The following is a 21,323-nucleotide window of genomic DNA, read 5'->3' on the forward strand; positions in this document are numbered from 1 at the left end:
TGATTTTAGCAGGACTTACTTCCAAAATAAATAGTTTTTGCAGGATAAGAAGTGTTTTCCTTCTTTCCCCTCCCCAGTCAATAAATCCCACTTCTTTCTAATCACAGTCACAACAACCTTTCGAGGTAGGGTAGGCTGCCTCAAGGTCACCAGTAATCTTTATGGTGAGTGAGGAATCTTGGGCTCCCATGTCCTAAAAGGTAAAGGGACCCCTGACCATTAGGTCCAGTCGTGACCGTCTCTGGGGTTGCGGCGCTCATCTCACTTTATTGGCCGAGGGAGCCGGCGTACAGCTTCCGGGTCATGTGGCCAGCATGACTTAAGGCGCTTCTGGCGAACCAGAGCAGCACACGGAAACGCCGTTTACCTTCCCGCCAGTCTTAAACACGGCATTCTGGTATACAAACAGAAGCTTCTTTTTTCTGGGATGTCCCGGTTAAAACGAGACGGTTGGGGGGGGGGTTATGGCTGTGGGTGGTCCCAGGTTGGCAAAGGCTATAAAAAGGTAAAGGGACCCCTGACCATTAGGTCCAGTTGTGGCCGACTCTGGGGATGCGACGCTCATCTCGCTTTATTGGCCGAGGGAGCTGGCGTACAGCTTCAGGGTCATGTGGCCAGCATGACTAAGCCGCTTCTGGCGAACCAGAGCAGCACACGGAAACGCTGTTCACCTTCCCGCTAGAGCGGTACCTATTTATCTACTTGCACTTTGACGTGCTTTCGAACTGCTAGGTTGGCAGTTCCATGTCCTAGTTGAACACTTAACTGTAGCACCATTCTAGCTTCCAAACAAGCAGGACTCCTTGCACAGGACATGTGATGGTCTTTCTTTATATATCCTCTCTCTCTCTTGCTACTTCCGTCTTCCACACTACAAACAAATTCATGCCCTTATAGATAAGCCATCCTCCCAGTGCCCTCAGGGTATGTCGGATGTAGATATGACTTGATGCCTGTATTCTTTGCCTTCCTTTGATGCCTCAGCAGTTTATGGTTGAAAGAAATAAAATAAATACAGCATGTGAGTCAACAAAACACCACAGTAAGAACCCAGAAGGAGAGCCCTGCTAGAAGAGCTCATTCTGCTGCCTGCAATGTCCAGCCAGAAGCATCTCCCCTCCAAAATGGATGGCGGCTCTCAAAATTTCAAGGCGGCCCTTGCTGCTCTGGCTGCAATCTTCTTGCGGCTTGGCGGTGCTGAACGTAAGATTCCTCTCCCCACCCTCTTTCTGAATTGCATTTGTTTTGGTAATGGCATTGATGAAAACCCATGAATCTAGGCCTAGAAGTGATGGGCTGGTTTGCATATGTTTGGGACTGGAGGGGGTGGAGGCGGCGCCAGGCAGCTCTGCTGGGGAGAGGTCAGAAGCAGCTTACTGGGTGTGGTGGGGGTACTGCCATATCTTCCTGGCAGGTGGGCCGCTGTTGCTCACTGGGAGGGGAGAGGCATGGTGCAAACACGCTAGCAGGAGACCAGATTGCATACCCTCCAACATTTTCCTGATGAAAATAGAGGCGTCCTATTCCATCATCGGGTGTGGGTGGCGCTGTGGGTTAAACCACAAAGCCTAGGGCTTGCTGATCAGAAGGTTGGCGGTTCGAATCCCCGTGATAGGGTGAGCTCCTGTTGCTCAATCCCTGCTCCTGCCAACCTAGCAGTTCGAAAGCACGTCAAAGTGCAAGTAGATAAATAGGTACCACTCCGGCGGGAAGGTAAACAGCGTTTCCGTGCGCTGCTCTGGTTCGCCAGAAGTGGCTTAGTCATGCTGGCCACATGACCCTGAAGCTGTACGCCAACTCCCTCGGCCAATAAAGCGAGATGAGCGCCGCAACCCCAGAGTTGGTCACGAATGGACCTAATGGTCAGGGGTCCCTTTACCTTTATTCCATCATCATCATGATAATAAATGTATTATTTATACCCTGCCCATCTGGCTGGGTTGTCCCAGCCACTCTGAGCAGCTTCCAACATACGGTGGTACCTTGGTACTCAAATGGCTTGGCTCCTGAACAAATTGGCCCTCGAACGCTGGAAACCTGGAAGTGAATGTTCCAGTTTGCGAACATTTTTTGGAAGACGAACGTCCGACGCAGCTTCCACGGCTTCCAATTGAGTGCAGGACGCTCTTCCAGCCAATTGGAAGCCGTGCCTTGGTTTTCAAACTGTTTCGGGAATCGAACGGACTCCCAGAACAAATTAAGTTCAAGAACCAAGGTACCACTGTATATAAAAATGCAATAAAACATTAAACATTTAAAAACAACCCTATACAGGGCTGCCTTCAGATGTCTTCTAAAGGTTGTAGAGTTACTCATCTCCTTGGCTAGGTTTGTGTGTGTATGTGTGCGTGTGCATGTGTGTTTACAACTCCATACCCTCCAATATTTGTCCGATGAAAATAGGGATGTCCTAAGGAAAAGCGGAACATTCCAGGGTCAAATCAGAAACCAGGACAGCTTCTGTAAATCCTGGACAGTAGGAGCTCTTGGAAGGTCTGGGATTGGCTCTGCTGGTGTGTTGCACCATGCTGACCTCCCACCTGCGGGAAGCTAGCGCAGCAGCAATCGCCTGCCTGGCAAGACACTTCTGGGAAAGGACTGTTAAGACTGCGGAAAAAAGGGAGGTGGACACACACACACACACACACACACACACACTCTCTTCCAAAACCTGAAGAGCTGCTGGGTGGAAAAGGGCAAATACCTGCTTTCTGCTGCCCTTGGAAGGCAGGACTTGACCTAAGGTTGCAGGAGAGTAGGTTTAAGCTGAGCAGTAGGAGAAACTCTTTAAGGCTAGGAAAAAATTGGCAATGGGAGCAGTTTGTTAGACGTCTTCAAGGAGAGGCTGCTGCGAATGCTCTAACTTTGAATTTGCCCATAGGAACCCTTCCAACTCAATGATAACTGGTTGTATAATTTGAAGGAATTATTCGTAGGATGGCTGAGACTCACCCTGGGGACCACACTGGGCAAATGGCCTTCCATATTTCTCCACATTATTTTCAGTTGGCCGGAAGGTGTGGGAGAAACATGTTGCCAAATGTTCTCAAAGCAAGCGGAATGGGAGGGAGTTTTTTCTCCAACGGTTCTTGGGAAGGCAAGGGGGGTGGGAATATTCTCTGAAAAATTCTCTCAGTTTGAATGATTTGGCTCTGTAATACTGAACAAAACACTGTTGCTAGAGCATAGTTGTGGCTGTTGGAGGTGACAAGGTCAATGAGGAGGGCTGTAATGAGCGGAGGCCAAGCCCATGACAACCTTAAAATCGGTTGGGAGCCACAGTGTCGGCTGAAATTCTCCACTCGTGGAAGGACATCTCACTTAACATTGTCCAGAGAAGGGGCTGAGATTCTCTAACGGCTCAGGGGGAGCCTGACCAAAAAATTAAATTTTTAGAGAATGTCTTGTTCCGCCTTACCCAAACCCAATGGTATGACTCCAAACAATGCAATTCTGGGCTGCATCAATAGGAGTATAGCATCTAGATTAAGGGAAGTAATAGTGCCACTGTATTCTGCTCTGGTCAGACCTCACCTGGAGTACTGTGTCCAGTTCTGGGCACCACAGTTCAAGAAGGACACTGACAAACTGGAACGTGTCCAGAGGAGGGCAACCACAATGGTCAAAGGCCTGGAAACGATGCCTTATGAGGAACGGCTAAGAGAGCTGGGCATGTTTAGCCTGGAGAAGAGGAGGTTAAGGGGTGATATGATAGCCATGTTCAAATATATAAAAGGATGTCACATAGAGGAGGGAGAAAGGTTGTTTTTTGCTGCTCCAGAGAAGCGGACACGGAACAATGGATCCAAACTACAAGAAAGAAGATTCCACCTAAACATTAGGAAGAATTTCCTGACAGTAAGAGCTGTTCGACAGTGGAATTTGCTGCCAAGGAGTGTGGTGGAGTCTCCTACTTTGGAGGTCTTTAAGCAGAGGCTTGACAACCATATGTCAGGAGTGCTCTGATAGTGTTTCCTGCTTGGCAGGGGGTTGGACTCGATGGCCCTTGTGGTCTCTTCCAACTCTATGATTCTATGATTCTTCTGTTTCTAATGTTATATATGGCACTGCCAGTTATGGGGTTACCAATGGCGTGTCTTCCAGATGTGTTGGACTGAAGATTCCCAAAATCCTTTGTTGTTGGCCATGTTGGATGATGTGAGCTGTGTTCCAAAACATCTGAGGTGTCTCTCTTGTGTCTCCTAACCTTCTGGGGCCTAACAAAGCCTTCTCTCCCCACAAGTGATATATGCAGAGAAAGGCTCTTCGCCGGATCTGCCATGTCCTGGCAAACGTGGGGAAGTATCCTGGTACCTTCAGCAAAGCGGACCCACCCTTCTCTTTTCCAAGCGGGAGAACAGCCCCGTGACTCGTCTCCCAGAGGCCTGGGATCGCCTCAGCGTACTTCCAAATGACTCCCTTCAGTTTAGCAATGTGACGGACAGCGATCAAGGCAGATACTGGTGCAGCTCGGTCAATTATTACGACCTGGTGGTCACCACAGGTGAGTGGACCAGGGTTAAATGAGACTGAAAACTCACTTAGGGTCCCTGTCATACCTGTTACTGTTTTCCTAATATGTGGAGTGTTAAGTTGTGGGTGAACATATCAGACGACACAGCGATTCTTCAAACAGCTCTTGTTTATTCACAGGCCAGAACAGAACTGAACTGAAGGGTTCAGCCAGCCTGCTTATATAGAGCTCCACTAGAACGCAACAGTAACCATTTTCTGTAACTATCCAATCACTGAACGTCACTTTCAATCCCTTATTTGCATGTGTGGACCTGAGTGAAAACTATCTACAATATCCCCCTGCTGGCCCAGGGTGAGAACTTCAGTACATAAAATGGAGCACTTACGACTTTTGTTTCTCTTATGTAAAAATAATAAAATCCATTTAAACTGACGAATCCCCAGCTCCTACCTTATTCTGAGCCCTTTCTATAGGGCCGTAAGACTGTAGTTCAATCTGTGGCATCTCCAGGCAGGACTGGGGAGAGTCATTCTCTGAAATCCAGCAGTGCCACTGCCATTCAGCAAGGCCGGTCCACGACATTTTTCTGCCTGAAGCAAATGACAAAATGGTGCCTCCCCTCCTCCTTAAATGTACAGAAGCCTACCAGGCTGGAAGTTAAATCTTACTTCGAAACTGGACACAGGGCATTGTCCTCTGCCCAGGGGTGCCAAGTTGAATAAAATAAAAAAATATGGGGGGCGGGGGAGTAAGGTAATGCCCACCCCACATAATCAGCCACAAGATTCAGTATGTTGTTGTTGCTGTTTAGTTGTTTAGTCATGTCCGCCTCTTCGTGACCCCATGGACCAGAGCACGCCAGGCACTCCTGTCTTCCACTGCCTCCCACAGTTTGGTCAAACTCATGCTGGTAGCTTCGAGAACACTGTCCAACCATCTCGTCCTCTGTCGTCCCCTTCTCCTTGTGCCCTCTATCTTTCCCAACATCAGGGTCTTTTCCAGGGAGTCTTCTCTTCTCATGAGGTGGCCAAAGTATTGGAGCCTCAGCTTCCGGATCTGTCCTTCTAGTGAGCACTCAGGGCTGATTTCCTTCAGAATGGAGAGGTTTGATCTTCTTGCAGTCCATGGGACTCTCAAGAGTCTCCTCCAGCACCATAATTCAAAAGCATCAATTCTTCGGCGATCAGCCTTCTTTATGGTCCAGCTCTCTCTCTCCCCCCCCCCAATAAATTTTTATTAATTTTCCAACAAAATTATACAATTTTATCCAAATTTTAACAAATTAATTCTTTTTGGACCTCCTTCAGCTTCTCTGGCAATCATCCATATTTATTCTTCAGTACACATTCCCTTCGTTGTATTGCCATTTGTCTTCCCTCCCCCTTCTATTTCTTTTTAACAACACATCTTAACTTTTACAGTGCTTCTTGAAACCCCACTAGCGTTGTTTGCATATCACATACATTTTTCAGATATTCTACAAACCTTCCCCAGTCTTCGACGAACTTTTGGTTTCGCACATATCTAATTTTCTCAGTTAGTTTATCCAGTTCTGCATAGTTTGTCAGTTTCATTCTCCATTCTTGTATCGTCCTTGTATATAAATATTTTATTGGGTGTGTGTGAAGAGACCTCAGTCCCCAGGAGTTGGCTCCTATGCCTCTGCCACGCCTGAGGGCAGCAGGATAGCTCTGGAGGGGGGTGGGCAGAGTAGGCAAAGTGGTACAACAACGCTCTCCGCTGTGCACCTCTCAGCATCTGCTGCCTGAGGCGGCTGCCTCGCTCTGTCTCATCATAGGGCCGGCCCTGGCAGTCAGTGTAGGTGATGCTGAACTAGATAGACTGATGGTTTGACTCAGTATAAGGCCACTTCCTACATTCCCTATTCCCAATAACAGCTGCCATTGGTGGGATGATGAGTTGGCTAGCTGGACCATAAAGAAGGCTGATCGCCGAAGAATTGATGCTTTTGAATTATGGTGCTGGAGGAGACTCTTGAGAGTCCCATGGACTGCAAGAAGATCAAACCTATCTATTCTTAAGGAAATCAGCCCTGAGTGCTCACTGGAAGGACAGATCCTGAAGCTGAGGCTCCAATACTTTGGCCACCTCATGAGAAGAGAAGACTCCCTGGAAAAGACCCTGATGTTGGGAAAGATGGAGGGCACAAGGAGAAGGGGACGACAGAGGACGAGATGGTTGGACAGTGTTGGTTGAGAGCCAGTGTGGTGTAGTGGTTAAGAGCGGTAGTCACGTAATCTGGGAAACCGGGTTCGTGTCTCCGCTCCTCCACATGCAGCTGCTGGGTGACCTTGGGCCAGTCACACTTCTGTGAAGTCTCTCAGCCCCACTCACCTCACAGAGTGTTTGTTGTGGGGGAGGAAGGGCAAGGAGAATGTTAGCCGCTTTGAGACTCCTGAAGGGGAGTGAAAGGCGGGATATCAAATCCAAACTCTTCTTCTTCTTCTCTTCTTCTTAAAGCTACCAGCATGAGTCTGACAAAACTGCGGGAGGCAGTGGAAGACAGGAGTGCCTGGCGTGCTCTGGTCCATGGGGTCACAAAGAGTCGGACACGACTAAACGACTAAACAACAACAACAACCAGGCCAGTCCTACCCTGGCAGACCCTCCCGTCTCTGAACCAGCGAGTCCTGGAGATCCCTGGCAATGAAGAGAAAGGCACTAAGCCCATCCCACCTCCTGCCCCGGTCCCAAATGCTTCTTGAATTGAACATGGCACACCAGAGATGCTTCTTTCCCATCCAGGCACTAAGCGGATGCTGGAGAGCAGACGGTCTGATCTCGTGTGCTACGTCCTGAGCTGCTCTGTCTCGAGCAAGAAATTAGACAATAATGTGGTGAGCTGGTGGGAAGGCAAGAAGGCTCTCCAGCAAGGCGAGAAGGAGAGAGACTACAGCATCTTCAAAGGTCACAGGGCATCTCAGCTCCACATTTGCTTGAGGGAAGGGAAGGAGACCAAAGAGAGAAGACTGAAGTGCAGCTTTGCTGAGAAGCAGGAGATCACTTTCCGTTTGACGGGGAGGGAGCAGGATTCGTGCGGCTGCTGCAGTTGGCTGCCCTCTCCTCCAGGTAAGGGGCTTTCTAGGTATTTGGGCTACTTTGCAGGGAATCTGCTCTCTAGGGAGGGGGTAGCTAAAGTTCTGAGATATTGATGACTGTATGCATATTTTTGAAAGGGCTGTGGAATCATTAACCGAGGGGAGGGAAACACAGAGCCTCATTTCACGCTAGTTTGAAAACACACCTAAGTCTGTGTACAGACAACACAGAAAGTAGCTGCTGCTTTAGGCGATGTTATCGCACAAAGGTGCGTACAGTCGCAAACCGCTGTGTACAAAAGCGACTGTGAAGAAATTACTCCTGTGTGTTTCAAAGGCAACATGCCTGCACGGCTGTAGATAGCAATATGTTATTGTTGCAATAACAGCAGGTGGCGCTGTGGTCTAAACCACTGAGCCTCTTGGGCTTGCCGATCAGAAGGTCGGCGGTTTGAATCTGCATGACGGGGTGAGCACCCGTTGCTTGGTCCCTGCTCCTGCCAACCTAGCAGTTCGAAAGCAGTGCAAGTAGATAAATAGGTACCATTGCAGCGGGAAGGTAAATGGTGTTTCTGTGTGCTCTGGCTTCCGCCACGGTGTCTCGTTGCACCAGAAGTGGTTTACTCATGCTGGCCACATGACCCAGAAAGCTGTGTGTGGACAAACACCAGCTCCCTAGGGCTGAAAGCGAGATGAGCACCGCAACCCCATGGTCGCCTTTGACTGGACTTAACCATCCAGACATCCTTTACCTTTACCTTTTACCTTTATTGGTGCAATAATAGGCTGCTTGCACATCTTACATTTAAAGCAGATTTCCACACACCCCAGAGAATGTTGGGAACTGTAGTTTTTTAAGGATGCTGAGAAATACAGCTTTGTGAGGGGTAAACTACTGTTCGCAGGATTCTTGGGGTAGGAATGTGCTTTAAATATAGGTGACTCTCAACTTGGGCGGGGATTGCGTTCCGGGGTTACGATACGATATGATACGATACAATATCTTTGTTGTCGTTGTCCCATACAGAACAATGAAATTTTAAAAATCTACATAAAACGTTCAACCCCCCCAAAAAACTCTGAAACCCCATTTTAAAATACAATATACTATAGAGACTCCTTATGCTGCATTTAGAACCAGAATTGCATTTGCGTAGAAACTGTTTCTCAGACGGCTAGTCCTAGTCTTTATAACCCTGTACCTTCTTCCAGAAGGCAGAAGCTGAAAGAGATCATTTCCGGGGTGCGCACTATCCTGCGCTATCTCTGCAGCTTTCTTATGGCACCTGGCAGCATAGATTTGATCCAAGGTGGGAAGAGTGCACCCAATTTTTCTCTCTGCAGTCTTTACAACCCTGGACAGCATTGTTTTTCCCCTGGCCGTGCAGCTCCCAAACCACACACACAGACCATAAGTTAATACACTCTCCACAGTACAATGGTAAAATGCCATCAACAGGTCCTTTGAGACATTGTTTTTCTGGAGGATTCCGGAGGTTAGCATGTAAAGCAAAAATTGTTTGTATTCAGTGGTGGGTGGGATTGCAAAGGTCTTTTCCCCTGGACGCTCACTCACTTTCTGAACCCTTTTACTTTTTATTTTTTTGCCAAGTGCATGAAGCTGCATGTGCACAAGTTAAATGTGCATAAGTTGCAAGTTATCTGCACTTGGTGTCAGTGGCGTAGCATGGGTTGTCAGCACCCGGGGCAAGGCAAGTAATTTGCGCCCTCTAACCCATGGATTTGCGCCCCTAACCCGTGGATTTGCGCCTCCTAACCCTAACCCCCAGATGTTGCGCCCGGTGCGGCCGGCCCCCCCTGCACCCCCCACGCTACGCCACTGCTTGGTGTGTATGTAGCCATCTTGCATTTGGTTAGATTTATTCCAGACCATCCACACATAATTCTACTTTGTTAGTTCTGCAGTGTTCTGCTAGTAGCGTTACTTATGGTGCCATTGCCATCTAGAGGTGCACTTTTGAATTACAGCACAACAAAATGGGACAAAACAAAACAAAACCTCTGGAATGTTCGTGATATGAAAAGTTAATGGGATTTTATCAGGAAAGTGCGTGGAACATGCAACCCACTGGAAACAGCCGTGTGTCTGTCCCAAAACCTTTGCAGGTGCAAGCTGTAGTGAGAGCAGGATAATATAGAACTACTTCAAAACTACCGTGAGCACAAATCACCATTAATGCACAATAAAAAAGACATCTAGATGCAATGCTTGAATAGTGTCCCCCACTATTGCATCAGCTGGTCAACACTGTATTGTTTAATAGTACCTGTATTCTGGAAAGGATCCCCTAGTTCAGTGACAGATCACCTGCTATGCATGCAGAAGGTCCCAGGCTTAGTCACCAGATAGGAATAGGACTGTCCCCTGCCTGCAACCTGCTGCTGCCAGCCAGTGTAGACAGTACTAAGCTAAGTGGACCAATGCTCCAACTTGGTGTAAGGTAAGGTTACCAGATTTTTTTTCAATGAATCCGGGGACACTTTAATTAATTAATTAATTAACTAATTACTACATGTTCGGGGCGTTGATGCTGCAGCGATAGCGGTGGCAGAGGGGTTGCTGCCGCCTTGACCTCAACCACCACGTTTCCCCTTCCTCCGAGGCTTCTATCTCCTTTCTCCAGGAGCCTGGGCAGCCGCAGGCTCTTTGATGGTGATGGTGATGGTGGTGGGGAAGCGGTGCACGGTGTGTCAGGCATGGAAGGCGGAGGAGTGCGGTGAGACTCAAGAAGCACGATGCCTCCCTTCCCATCAAAGCAGCCCCAATCCCATTCCTGCTTGCATGCAAGCAGGAGGGGGGCGGGAACCCCTCAGCTGAGAAGGGAGGCTTTCCACTGCCTTTCGGAGCAGTCCCATCCCAGCTCCTACTTGCATGCAAGCAGGAGGGGGTGGGGAAGGCAGTGCAATGCCTCCCTTCCCATCAGAGCAGCCCCAATCCTATTCCAACTTGCGTGCAAGCAGGAGGGGACGGGGATCCCTCAGCTGGGAAGGGAGGCTTCCTGTTGCCTCAGGCAAGCTCTGATAGGCAGCGTGAAGCCTGCCTTCACAGCTGAGAGATCCCCGCTCCGTTCCCGCTTGCACGCAAGTAGGAGTTGGGAGGCTGCTCGGATAGGCGGCATGACGCTTCCCTTCACAGCTTAGTTGCTGGGGTCAGGGAAGGTGGAGGCAGCCCGGAAGCTGCCTCTTCAAGCCCCTGCACCACCATCATATGGGGACTTCCGAGCAGCTCCTGAAGCCAGCCAGAGCCAACTGCTCCGGGCTGCTGAGACTGCTGCTGCTGCGTTCCCCAGGGACATTAGATGAAATCTGGGGACATTCTGGGGATGGAATTTGTCCGGGGACTTATCTGCAAATCCGGGGACTGTCCCCGGGAAACGGGGACGTCTGGTAACCCTAGTGTAAGGCAGCTTCCTACGCTGTTCCCTGCTCAATGTCATATACTGGCTGGGCAAAGAGGATTGATGGGAGGCATCAGCTGGGGAACTCCCTGGGGAAGAAGGCTCAGAGCCAGAGTGTCAGGGAAAGGCCTGAAGCAGAGGATTGGGGAATGCATGCTCAGGCAGATCAGCTTCCCTCAGAAGAGGGGCTGGGGGGAGGGAGAGGCTCACCCCCCTTGTTTCCAGCAGTCTCAGAAGCAGAGGGAGACACAGACACAGAGCAGATTAGACAGGAGTTGCCTAGCTACGAGATAATGACAAGAGAAAAAGAAGGGAGGGCACAGATAGCAGAGACCTTATTCGAGACTGTGCAGGACCCTCCCTTCCCACGAACTAGGAGATCCAAACGTATGAGAGAACAAAGAGTGCAGAGAGGAGGAGGAGGAACTTCCTGTTGGTGAACAGGATGTTGCGGAAGATGGAAGGGGGAAGAATTGGAGTAGCCAACTGCTCTCCTTGTGGAGGGAAGTGGATTTTTGCTTGTGGCCTGATGCCTGAATAAAAAGGACTGTAAAATATAAACTGCTTGTTAATTCTTATCTGTGAAGTTACCAAAGGGGGAGGCAGACTCTCCACGCATGACACAGAGGCTTGGTGGTGGGACAACAGTGAGCGGTCAGAAGGGGAAGACTGGGAGGTGGAGGTGTGGGAAGCTGAAAAGATAACAGGGTTTAGTGAGCTGGGAGAGTCTGTGGCAGAGAGCAGCCCAGAATCAGAGGCAGAAGCGGAGGCTGGTGAGGAAGGGGGCAGAGAGGCAGAGTGGTGAAGAAGCCAAGGAATCTCCCCCTCCTGCTGTGACAAGCTCGTCTTCCCCCTGGTCTCTCAGGACCAGAAGAGGCATGAAGTGGGAGGAACAACGAGAGAGAAGATGAAGGTGCCTCAGGTTGCTGGGAAAGGACCCAGGAGAGGAGCCGTAGAGAGCGGTGGGAAGGTGGGGACATTCACTTCCTATTGGGAAGAGTTGCTGTGATCCCAAGGCCTGCACTGTTCTGGTTTCTTTGAATAAAGAGTTAACTTCTCAGGCACTGGGCGTTTTATCGCTGACCTGATCCTGACACTCTAATACAGTGGTACCTCAGGTTAAGTACTTAATTTGTTCTGGAGGTCCGTTCTTAACCTGAAACTATTCTTAACCTGAGGTACCACTTTAGCTAATGGGGCCTCCTGCTGCCACTGTGCGATTTCTGTTCTCATCCTGAGGTAAAGTTCTTAACCCGAGGGACTATTTCTGGGTTAGTGGAGTCTGTAACCTGAAGTGTCTGTAACCTGAAGCATCTGTAACCCGAGGTATCACTGTACCAACATTTTGGGAATCAAAAGGTTGGAAACCTTCTCTGGTGCACTGTGGGGGAGAAGCTGGAGCCAGGATTTCACGGTCTTGTTCTCTCCTGTAGGAAAAGTAAAAGGTTCCTTAACGCCTCCATGTCCAGAAAGTGAAGGAAATGGGGGCACCTGGATCCCGCTGGCAGTTTGTGTCACACTGCAGTCTGTAATCATATTCGTGCTGGGATTGCTGCTATGGAGAAGCTGTCGGTAAGTGGAGAATTGTCCTGACCAGGCTGGTGAGCATCAAGAGGAAGGGAAGAAGGGAAGACCTTGGATCGAGGTCGTAGGGAGTTGTTGTTGGTCAGAAAAGATGGTACAGAGCTAGGAAACCAAGCGAGACTGGTTTCAAAGAGTCCTCGTTGCATTCAATACAAACGAAACTTTTCCCGAGCTGCATTGAGTCCTGTAGCACCAGTTCTGCTCATTCCCAACACGGTCGGTTTGAGCCAGGAAAAGTCAGCTGCGGAGAGTGGCTACTGGCCAGCACCTGGGACGTCACCACCTCTGCAAAGCGTTGGTGGCATTTGTGTGTTTTGAGTGCACAGGTGAAGAGTGGGTGTGTAAACAGGCAAGTGTCCTCGTGTTGGTTTATTAACGGTAATCCCCCCCAAGGCAGATAGCTGGTCTGAAGGACCCAGCGAGGAGCAAGATTGTGAGCTGACTCAGGGAACTTGCATGAAATGTAAGAAAGAAAAGGATTTAAAAAAAAAAATGAAACTGTCACACCAAATCTCTGTGGCTACCACGTTTGGAAAAAGCATATATGGGTCTGATCACAGCATCTCAAAAAGGGAATTGCAGAGTTGGGAAAGGTGCAGAAAAAGCCGGACAAAGTGATCCAGGGGCTGGAGCAGGAAGGAGGAAAAGGCACAAATGTTGCTACTATTCAGTGGTAGGCAGGGCTGGAGGCAAAAATGGGCATCTCAAGAAATGTACATTTTACCACAGTAGGCTAGTTGATGTCCTCACCCCTGCACCCCACGGTGGCCTCCGCTGAAAGAGGGAAGAGGCCTCACCCGAGTTCAAGGGAACTTCCCAGCCACTTGGGGTTCGAATCAGGACTGGTGAGGGGGATGGCAGCCTAGGGAGAGTGCTGAGGGCCACACAGAAAGGCCTGCAATCAGCTTCTGGGCCACAGCTTTCCAGTCCCTATTGGGCACTAGACACAGGCCACTTCAACCCACACCCTGCATTTAACACAAATTTATTTATTTCTGTTTAAAAAAAATGAATTAATTTTCAGTTACAAAAAATCCAATATGTGCCATATTATATTAATACCAAACAGCAATACCAATTCAAATACAAATCAACCACATAGCCAATTATAAATTTTGTGCGGCTTCCAACGTGCTGTACGTCAAGGTCAGATTCCCTTTAAATCTGCCTCCAGACTATCGCTCAAACCAAATACAATCCATTATTGATAAAAACCCTTATACCACAGCTACAATAATTAACTTCAATTTGCATTAACACATATAGGAGTTTGTAAGTTCGCAAAGGAAGTTCTCCTTTCTTCTTCCTGTGTGAGGTTTTAATTTCCACCGTTCCTTTAATTCTTCATCAAATATTATGTCCATATTAATTACAGTGGTACCTCAGGTTAAGTACTTAATTCGTTCAGGAGGTCCGTTCTTAACCTGAAACTGTTCTTAACCTGAAGCACCACTTTAGCTAATGGGGCCTCCTGCTGCTGCTGCCGCACGATTTCTGTTCTCATCCTGAAGCAAAGTTATTAACCCGAGGTACTATTTCTGCGTTAGCGGAATCTGTAACCTTAAGCGTCTGTAACCCGAGGTACCACCGTAAATGTGTTTTTAATGCATAGCTGTCAACTTTTCCCTTTTCTTGCGTGGAATCCTATTCGGAATAAGGGAATTTCCCTTTTGAAAAAGAGAAATGTTGACAGCTATTTTTTAATGTATGGCGAGCATGAGACCTATGTGACTGTTAGGATTTTTATCTATCCGAGCTGCTCCAGCTAGTGGTACTATGTTTTGTGTACATCATGTTAGTGTCTGAGTGAATGTGAGACAGGAAGTCTGAGTACTGTTGGAAGTTGCCCTGCTGGCCAGCGGGTGACACCGGACGGCAACCTGCATTTCTGTTTTCAATCTTTCCCATCTCTCCTTGCAGCGAGAAGCATCCAGCCCCCCTTGAGCAGCTCAGGAAAGGTACGTGCTTGGAGGTTCCCTGGCTTCTGTGCCTACATTCAGGGATGTTTCAACATCTGAAGGCAGGGAAGTTTTTAACGTTTGACATTTATTGTGCTTTTGTTTTTAATTCTTTATTGAAAAGTAAAAAGTGCAAAATTACAACAACAACAACAACAACAACAACAACAACAACAACAACAACAACAACAATTTATTATTTATACCCTGCCCATCTGGCTGGGCCTCCCCAGCCACTCTGGGCGGCTTCCATTGAAACCAAAAATACAATAAAATATCAAACGTTAAAAACTTCCCTGAACAGGGCTGCCTTAAGATGTCTCCTGAATGTCAGGTAGTTGTTTATCGCTTTGACATCTGCTGGAAGGGCGTTCCACAGGGTGGGCGCCACTACCGAGAAGGCCCTCTGCCTGGTTCCCTGTAGCTTTGCTTCTCGCAATGAGGGAACCGCCAGAAGGCCCTCGGCGCTGGACCTCAGCGTCTGGGCAGAATGATGGGGGTGGAGACGCTCCTTCAGGTATACTGGACCGAGGCCGTTTAGGGCTTTAAAGGTCAGCACCAACACTTTGAATTGTGCTCGGAAACGTACTGGGAGCCAATGCAGGTCTTTCAAGACCGGTGTAATATGGTCTCGGCGGCCGCCCCCAGTCACCAGTCTAGCTGCCACATTCTGGATTAGTTGTAGTTTCCAAGTCACCTTCAAAGGTAGCCCCACGTAGAGTGCATTGCAGTAGTCCAAGCGGGAGATAACCAGAGCATGCACCACTCTGGCGAGACAGTCCGCAGGCAGATAGGGTCTCAGCCTACGTACCAGATGGAGCTGGTAAACAGCTGCCCTGGACACAGATTTGACCTGTGCCTCCATGGACAGCTGTGAGTCCAAAATGACTCCCAGGCTGCGCACCTGGTCCTTCAGGGGCACAGTTACCCTATTCAGGACCAGGGAATCCTCCACACCTGCCCGCCTCCTGTCCCCCCAAAACAGTACTTCTGTCTTGTCAGGATTCAACCTCAATCTGTTAGCCGCCATCCATCCTCCAACCGCCTCCAGACACTTCACCGCCTTCACTGGTTCTGATTTGAAAGAGAGGTAGAGCTGGGTATCATCCGCATACTGATGAACACCCAGCCCAAACCTCCTGATGATCTCTCCCAGCGGCCGCATGTAAATGTTGAAAAGCATGGGGGAGAGGACAGAACCCTGAGGCACCCCACAAGTGAGAGCCCAGGGGTCTGAACACTTCTCTCCCCCCACCACTTTCTGAACACGGCCCAGGAGGAAGGAGCGGAACCACTGTATAACAGTGCCCCCAGCTCCCAGCCCCTCAAGACGGTCCAGAAGGATGTTATGGTCGATGGTATCAAACACCGCTGAGAGATCCAGCAGAACTAGGAAACAGCTCTCACCTTTGTCCCTAGCCCGCCGGAGACCATCAACCAGTGCGACCAAGGCAGTAAGACACAGAGTAAGACACAAATAAGAAGCAGCAGCAAGAAATAGTACCCATTAGGAAAACAAAACAAAACAGGGAAAAATATATTTTGTGGACATTACAATATGTTATTTTAGTTATAGTGTTTGTAATATTTTGTTGGGCAGCCTGGCACAGTGGCTGAGACAACCCGATCAGATGGTTGGCATATACCCTATTTTTCGCTCTATAAGACGCACCAGACCACAAGACGCACCTAGTTTTTGGAGGAGGAAAACAAGAAAAAAAAATTCTGAATCTCAGAAGCCAGAACAGCAAGAGGGATCGCTGCGCAGTGAAAGCGGCGATCCCTCTTGCTGTTCTGGCTTCTGTGATAGCTGCACAGCCTGCATTCACTCCATAAGACGCACACACATTCCCCCTTACTTTTTAGGAGGGAAAAAGTGAGTCTTATAGAGCAAAAAATATGGTACCATACTTTTCCATGTATAGTGGTACCTCTGGATGCGAATGGGATCCATTCCGGAGCCCCGTTTGCATCCTGAAACGAACGCAACCTGCGTCCATGCGTCTGTGCATGCATGGGTTGCGATTCGCCGCTTCCACACATGTGCGTGATGTCATTTTGACCGTCTGCACATGCGGCGAAACCTGGAAGTAATGTGGAGCAGAACCTGAAAATATTCTTCCCGAAGCTACTTCAACCCAAGGTATGACTGTATAAGACGAGGGTTTTTTAAATTAAAAAATAATGTTAAGAATTGGGGGTCGTCTTATACAATGGGTATAAGTGGTGCCCTGCAAGACGAATGCCTCACAAGACGAAAAACTCGCTAGACGAAAGGGTTTTCCGTTTTTGCGTTGCTTCGCTAGACGAATTTCCCTATGGGCTTGCTTCGCAAGACGAAAACGTCTTGCACTTTTTTTTAAAGCCGCTTGAAGAGGCGCAGTTGCGACGGACCGTGCTTCGCAAGACGAAAAACATCACAAGAAGAAAAGACTCGCGGAACGAATTCTTTTCATCTTGCGAGGCACCACTGTACCCAGATAGTGTATAGGGTGTGTGTGATTTGTTGCTGCTGCAAACTGGAGATTGTCAGCGGCTACTGGGCGTGTTATTGGTGGTTGTGGCAAGGGCTGTTGTTGATTGGCTGTCACCGCGGCAATTGGGTGGGCGATTGGCAGCTTCTGCCAGCGAGGGGACAGACGATAGGTGGCTTTTGCCACATATGCTAGTGGCAGCATATGTCAGTCAGGTGAGCGATTTTTGGCAACCCCCCCCAAAAAGCTCCAGAATGTCTGGGCCACCCCCCCCCCGTATAAAAAGCTGAACAACTCTGGGCCATCTCCCCCCATTCTCTTAATTTAAGGTAAAGGTAAAGGGACCCCTGACCATTAGGTCCAGTCGTGACTGACTCTGGGGTTGTGAAGTTCATCTCGCTTTATTGGCCGAGGGAGCCGGCGTACAGCTTCCGGGTCATGTGGCCAGCATGACTAAGCCGCTCCTGGCAAACCAGAGCAGCACACGGAAACGGCATTTACCTTCCTGCCGGAGTGGTACCTATTTATCTACTTGCGCTTTGACGTGCTTTCGAACTGCTAGGTTGGCAGGAGCAGGAACCGAGCAATGGGAGCTCACCCCGTCGTGGGGATTCGAACCACTGACCTTCTGATCGGCAAGTCCTAGGCTCCGTGGTTTTAACCCACAGTGCCACCTGCATCCCTTTTCTTAATTTGGAGTCCCCCAAAATAGGGGGCGTCTTATACATGGGGGGTGTTATACATGGAAAAATACGGTAAACATTATTATTGTTGTTGTTGTTGTTGTTGTTGTTGTTGTTGTTATTATTATTTGGGGTGGAAAGTGCAAAGGAAAGTGTGGCTGGTAATGCAGCTGGAGCAAGGAATTCTGGGTTGGCTAGGGGAGAGTTATAGGGAGTTGGAGCAGGGAGGGTTGTGGGTTGACCCTCAAGTACAAGGCCTGCTTATCTTTGGCCTAATTGCGTCTTGGCATGGACATCAAAAACCCTCTAGCCTCGGCCAGGATGATTCACTTCACATACCTCTGTCTCTGCCGGGTTGGATTGCAGCCATGAGCAGCCTTACGCTCGTGTAAGCGCTGTGGATCTGGGCCCATAACCCTGTTGTTGGGATGCTGCTGGGAGACAGGGGCAATTGGCAGGCCCACAGCTGGCTCCAGCCACTGGCTGGCAGCCGGGCAAAACTCTGGTTCTCAGAAGAGCATCAAAACTGCGACTCAAGCCTCAGAAACCTTGAGAGACTGAGCACGCAATCCAGCAGAGATAAGAACTCTTTGCAGCGGAAGTAGTGGACAGAAACACGTGTAAGCATATTTACAGCATTTATTCAGCAGCAGGACAAAGGGAAAACATGTCTTCTTCCCTCCGTGTCCAAGCAAAACAGCAGCATTGCAAAAGCAATATACAACGGAAGTTCCCAGCAGATTGTGCTGGAAGTAAACAGACATGTGACATACAACAACTCCACATACAGTGGTACCTCGGGTTACATATGCTTCAGGTTACATACGCTTCAGGTTACAGACTCCGCTAACCCAGAAATAGTGCTTCAGGTTAAGAACTTTGCTTCAGGATGAGAACAGGAATCGTGCTCTGGCGACGCAGCAGCAGCAGGAAGCCCCACTAGCTAAAGTGGTGCTTCGGGTTAAGAACAGTGTCAGGTTGAGTATATGGACCTCCGGAACGAATTAAGTACTTAACCCGAGGTACCACTGTATCTGTTCCTCTTAAGGTGGAGCGGAACATCAATATCCTAGCAGTCCAACGGTAGGATGGGAGACAGAGGAATTTTAGCCTCTGGGTTGTGTAGGGAGCTCCTTCGATGAACAGGCTTATTGTTTCGCTCATTTCCAAATGTGGTATGCCAGCCCTGGGGTACTGCCAAATCCCAGTGTTCGTTGAGTCGAAGATCCTGGCTTCATTCCTTTGCGTCTGCAGGTAGGACTGGCAGAGACTGCCTGCTTGAAACCCTGTAGAGGAACTGCCAGTCAGGGTAGACAGTCCTGCTCTAGATGGACCAAATTGTCTGACTCGGTTTCCCATGCTCAACTGCTGCATGCGGGAGTCCTCCTGCTTCTTCTGCTAAAGAGTGGGGGGGGGGAGAGAGAAGTATCGGGTGCCATAATTTTGTGATCCAATAGGTGGGAGTGTTTGGCAAGTCAGACCAACTATGCACAAATAACTGATGAGGTGGTAAAATTGTCCCTGCACTGTGCTGTGTGTCAGATTGCAGATAGGGGCATGCATAAATAAATAAATAAATAAATAAATAAATAAATAAATAAACACATACAGAACTAAAAATAGTGAGAGGTTATCCTAGAAACAGTTTTCCTCAAGTCTGTTTATTTTTTAAGTGAGAGAGCTACGCAGTCCCCCACTTCCCTCTGAATTGGCCCAGCCCTGTTCAGAAACTGTATCTGCTTTCTGTGTGAACTAGACTCAAGCATAGGTAAAGGTAAAGGGACCCCTAACCGTTAGGTCCAGTCACAGACGACTCTGGGGTTGCGGCGCTCATCTCGCTTTACTGGCCGAGGGAGCCGGCGTACAGCATGACTAAGCCGCTTCTGGCGAACCAGAGCAGCGCACGGAAACGCCGTTTACCTTCTCGCTGGAGTGGTACTTATTTATCTACTTGCACTTTGTCGTGCTTTTGAACTGCTAGGTTGGCAGGAGCTGGGACCGAGCAACGGGAGCTCATCCCATTGTGGGGATTTGAACCGTCGACCTTCTGATCAGCAAGCCCTAGGCTCTGTGGTTTAACCCACAGCGCCACCCACGTCCCTAGACTCAAGCATACTTCATACTTTTCAAGCACACAGCTTCTTCCCCTAAAGAATCCTGGGAACTGTAATTTGTCAAGGGTACTGAGATTTGTAGCATGGAACTATACAGTTCCCAGGATTCTTTGGGGGAAATGATGCGGTTTGAATACGTGGTGTGGATCTGCATGCCTGGGTTAGGATAATAGTTTATTGTTTCTGTGTCTGCATGTGAGTCACACTGCGTGTTTCGTTAGAGGGTTTTTGAGAGCAGAAATGTTTTAGTTTCTGTGTCTCTGTGAGTTCTACAATTCCATCGCACAGCGGGTGTGAAATTTGTGATCAGAATTCAGCACTGAGAGAAACATCAGAGAAACGCTTTCTTTTTCTTTTCAAAATAGAAGCATATAATAGCTGATTATCCCTCCCCCAAATTCTGAGCAGGATACAGTGGTACCTCAGATTAAGAACTTATTTCGTTCTGGAGGTCCGTTCTTAACCTGAAACTGTTCTTAACCTGAAGCACCACTTTAGCTAATGGGGCCTCCTGCTGCCGCCGTGCGATTTCTGTTCTCATCCTGAGGTAAAGTTCTTAACCCGAGGTACTATTTCTGAGTTAGAGGAGTCTGTAACCTGAAGCATCTGTAACCTGTAGCGTCTGTAACCCAAGGTACCACTGTAATGCATTTTGCAAACTAAGCAAACACAACCAATTGCATAATTGATTCTGGCTGTGGCAAACACCCCTTGTTTTGATATAATTGTTTTGTGCGGGATTTTGATTGTGAAGCCCAGCGCGTACACAGGTGAAAAACAGAATGACTCATCCCTCTGTCATTTCACAGATGTTTCCAAGTTGGACGGCACATCACAAGTCTATATGAATGTCAGGACCTGATGAGAGATGCCTGCTGTGAGGAGGGAAAGCCTTTGGTTCCCAATGAGTCAGCCAACCCTGGAGCACACCCAGTGGAGCTTGTATGCTGTTATGACCCTCTGGCATTAACTTTTTCCAGGCATCTGATTTTATCTGTCCTTCCAGGGAAGACTTTCCACCTTGCCAAACCTTCCCTAGATTTCTGCATAATGCTCGTAGGTGGAAGGATCAGGCACAGAAAGCAATTCTCCCTGCAAGCAATCTTATTATCTGTGTCCGTTTTTCAAATAAAGCAGTTTTCTGCCTGGTCTCATGTCGAATATTTGGGCAGGCCATCTTTTCAGCATCAGGATTTTGGGAGTGTTGTAAATAAAAATATGCCCTTTTCCCTTATGGGGTATCCAAGAGCCCATATAGAGTCCTTACATAGGTTCCATATTGGTAGGAGAAAATAACAGAGGCCAACCAGAGAATATTGAGAAGCAAAGCAGCTAGTAAGCTTGATCTTTATTGATCTGTTGCAACAGGGTACTCCCCTCACACGCAGGAGAGGAAGAGGACCCACAAAAATGCTGTGCAATGGCTTATAAAGACTTTTGAAATTCCCATCCTCTAGATCAGTGTTTCCCAACCTTTTTTGGGCAAAGGCACACTTGTTTCATGAAAAAAATCTCGAGGCACACCACCATGCCAGATGGGGAAAGGTCACTTTTT

The 21,323-nt window shown here is 48.5% G+C and overlaps 1 protein-coding gene across 1 annotated transcript; it reads left to right on the plus strand.

Moving 5' to 3' along the window:
• The first annotated feature begins 738 nt into the window (after positions 1 to 738).
• LOC309525140 (lymphocyte antigen 6 complex locus protein G6f-like) lies at positions 739 to 20,916 on the plus strand. The gene is made up of 6 exons (XM_082210585.1): positions 739 to 1,203; positions 4,244 to 4,504; positions 7,244 to 7,567; positions 12,389 to 12,527; positions 14,460 to 14,497; positions 20,578 to 20,916. Exons 1-6 carry the CDS (start codon positions 1,095 to 1,097, stop codon positions 20,628 to 20,630), a joined length of 924 nt encoding a protein of 307 aa, XP_082066711.1. The 5' UTR covers positions 739 to 1,094; the 3' UTR covers positions 20,631 to 20,916.
• Positions 20,917 to 21,323: the final 407 nt, after the last annotated feature.

The sequence above is a fragment of the Podarcis vaucheri genome (assembly GCF_965113315.1).
Source record: "Podarcis vaucheri genome assembly, chromosome: 2".
NCBI classification, from domain to species: Eukaryota; Metazoa; Chordata; class Lepidosauria; order Squamata; family Lacertidae; genus Podarcis; species Podarcis vaucheri.

Excerpts from the sequence above, each read along its gene's own strand:
- LOC309525140 (XM_082210585.1), top strand. The coding sequence starts at position 1,095 with ATGTCCAGCCAGAAGCATCTCCCCTCCAAAATGGATGGCGGCTCTCAA. Across the intron at positions 1,204-4,243 it reads GCGGCTTGGCGGTGCTGAAC|TGATATATGCAGAGAAAGGC; the intron begins GTAAGATTCCTC and ends TCTCCCCACAAG. Across the intron at positions 14,498-20,577 it reads CCTTGAGCAGCTCAGGAAAG|ATGTTTCCAAGTTGGACGGC; the intron begins GTACGTGCTTGG and ends GTCATTTCACAG.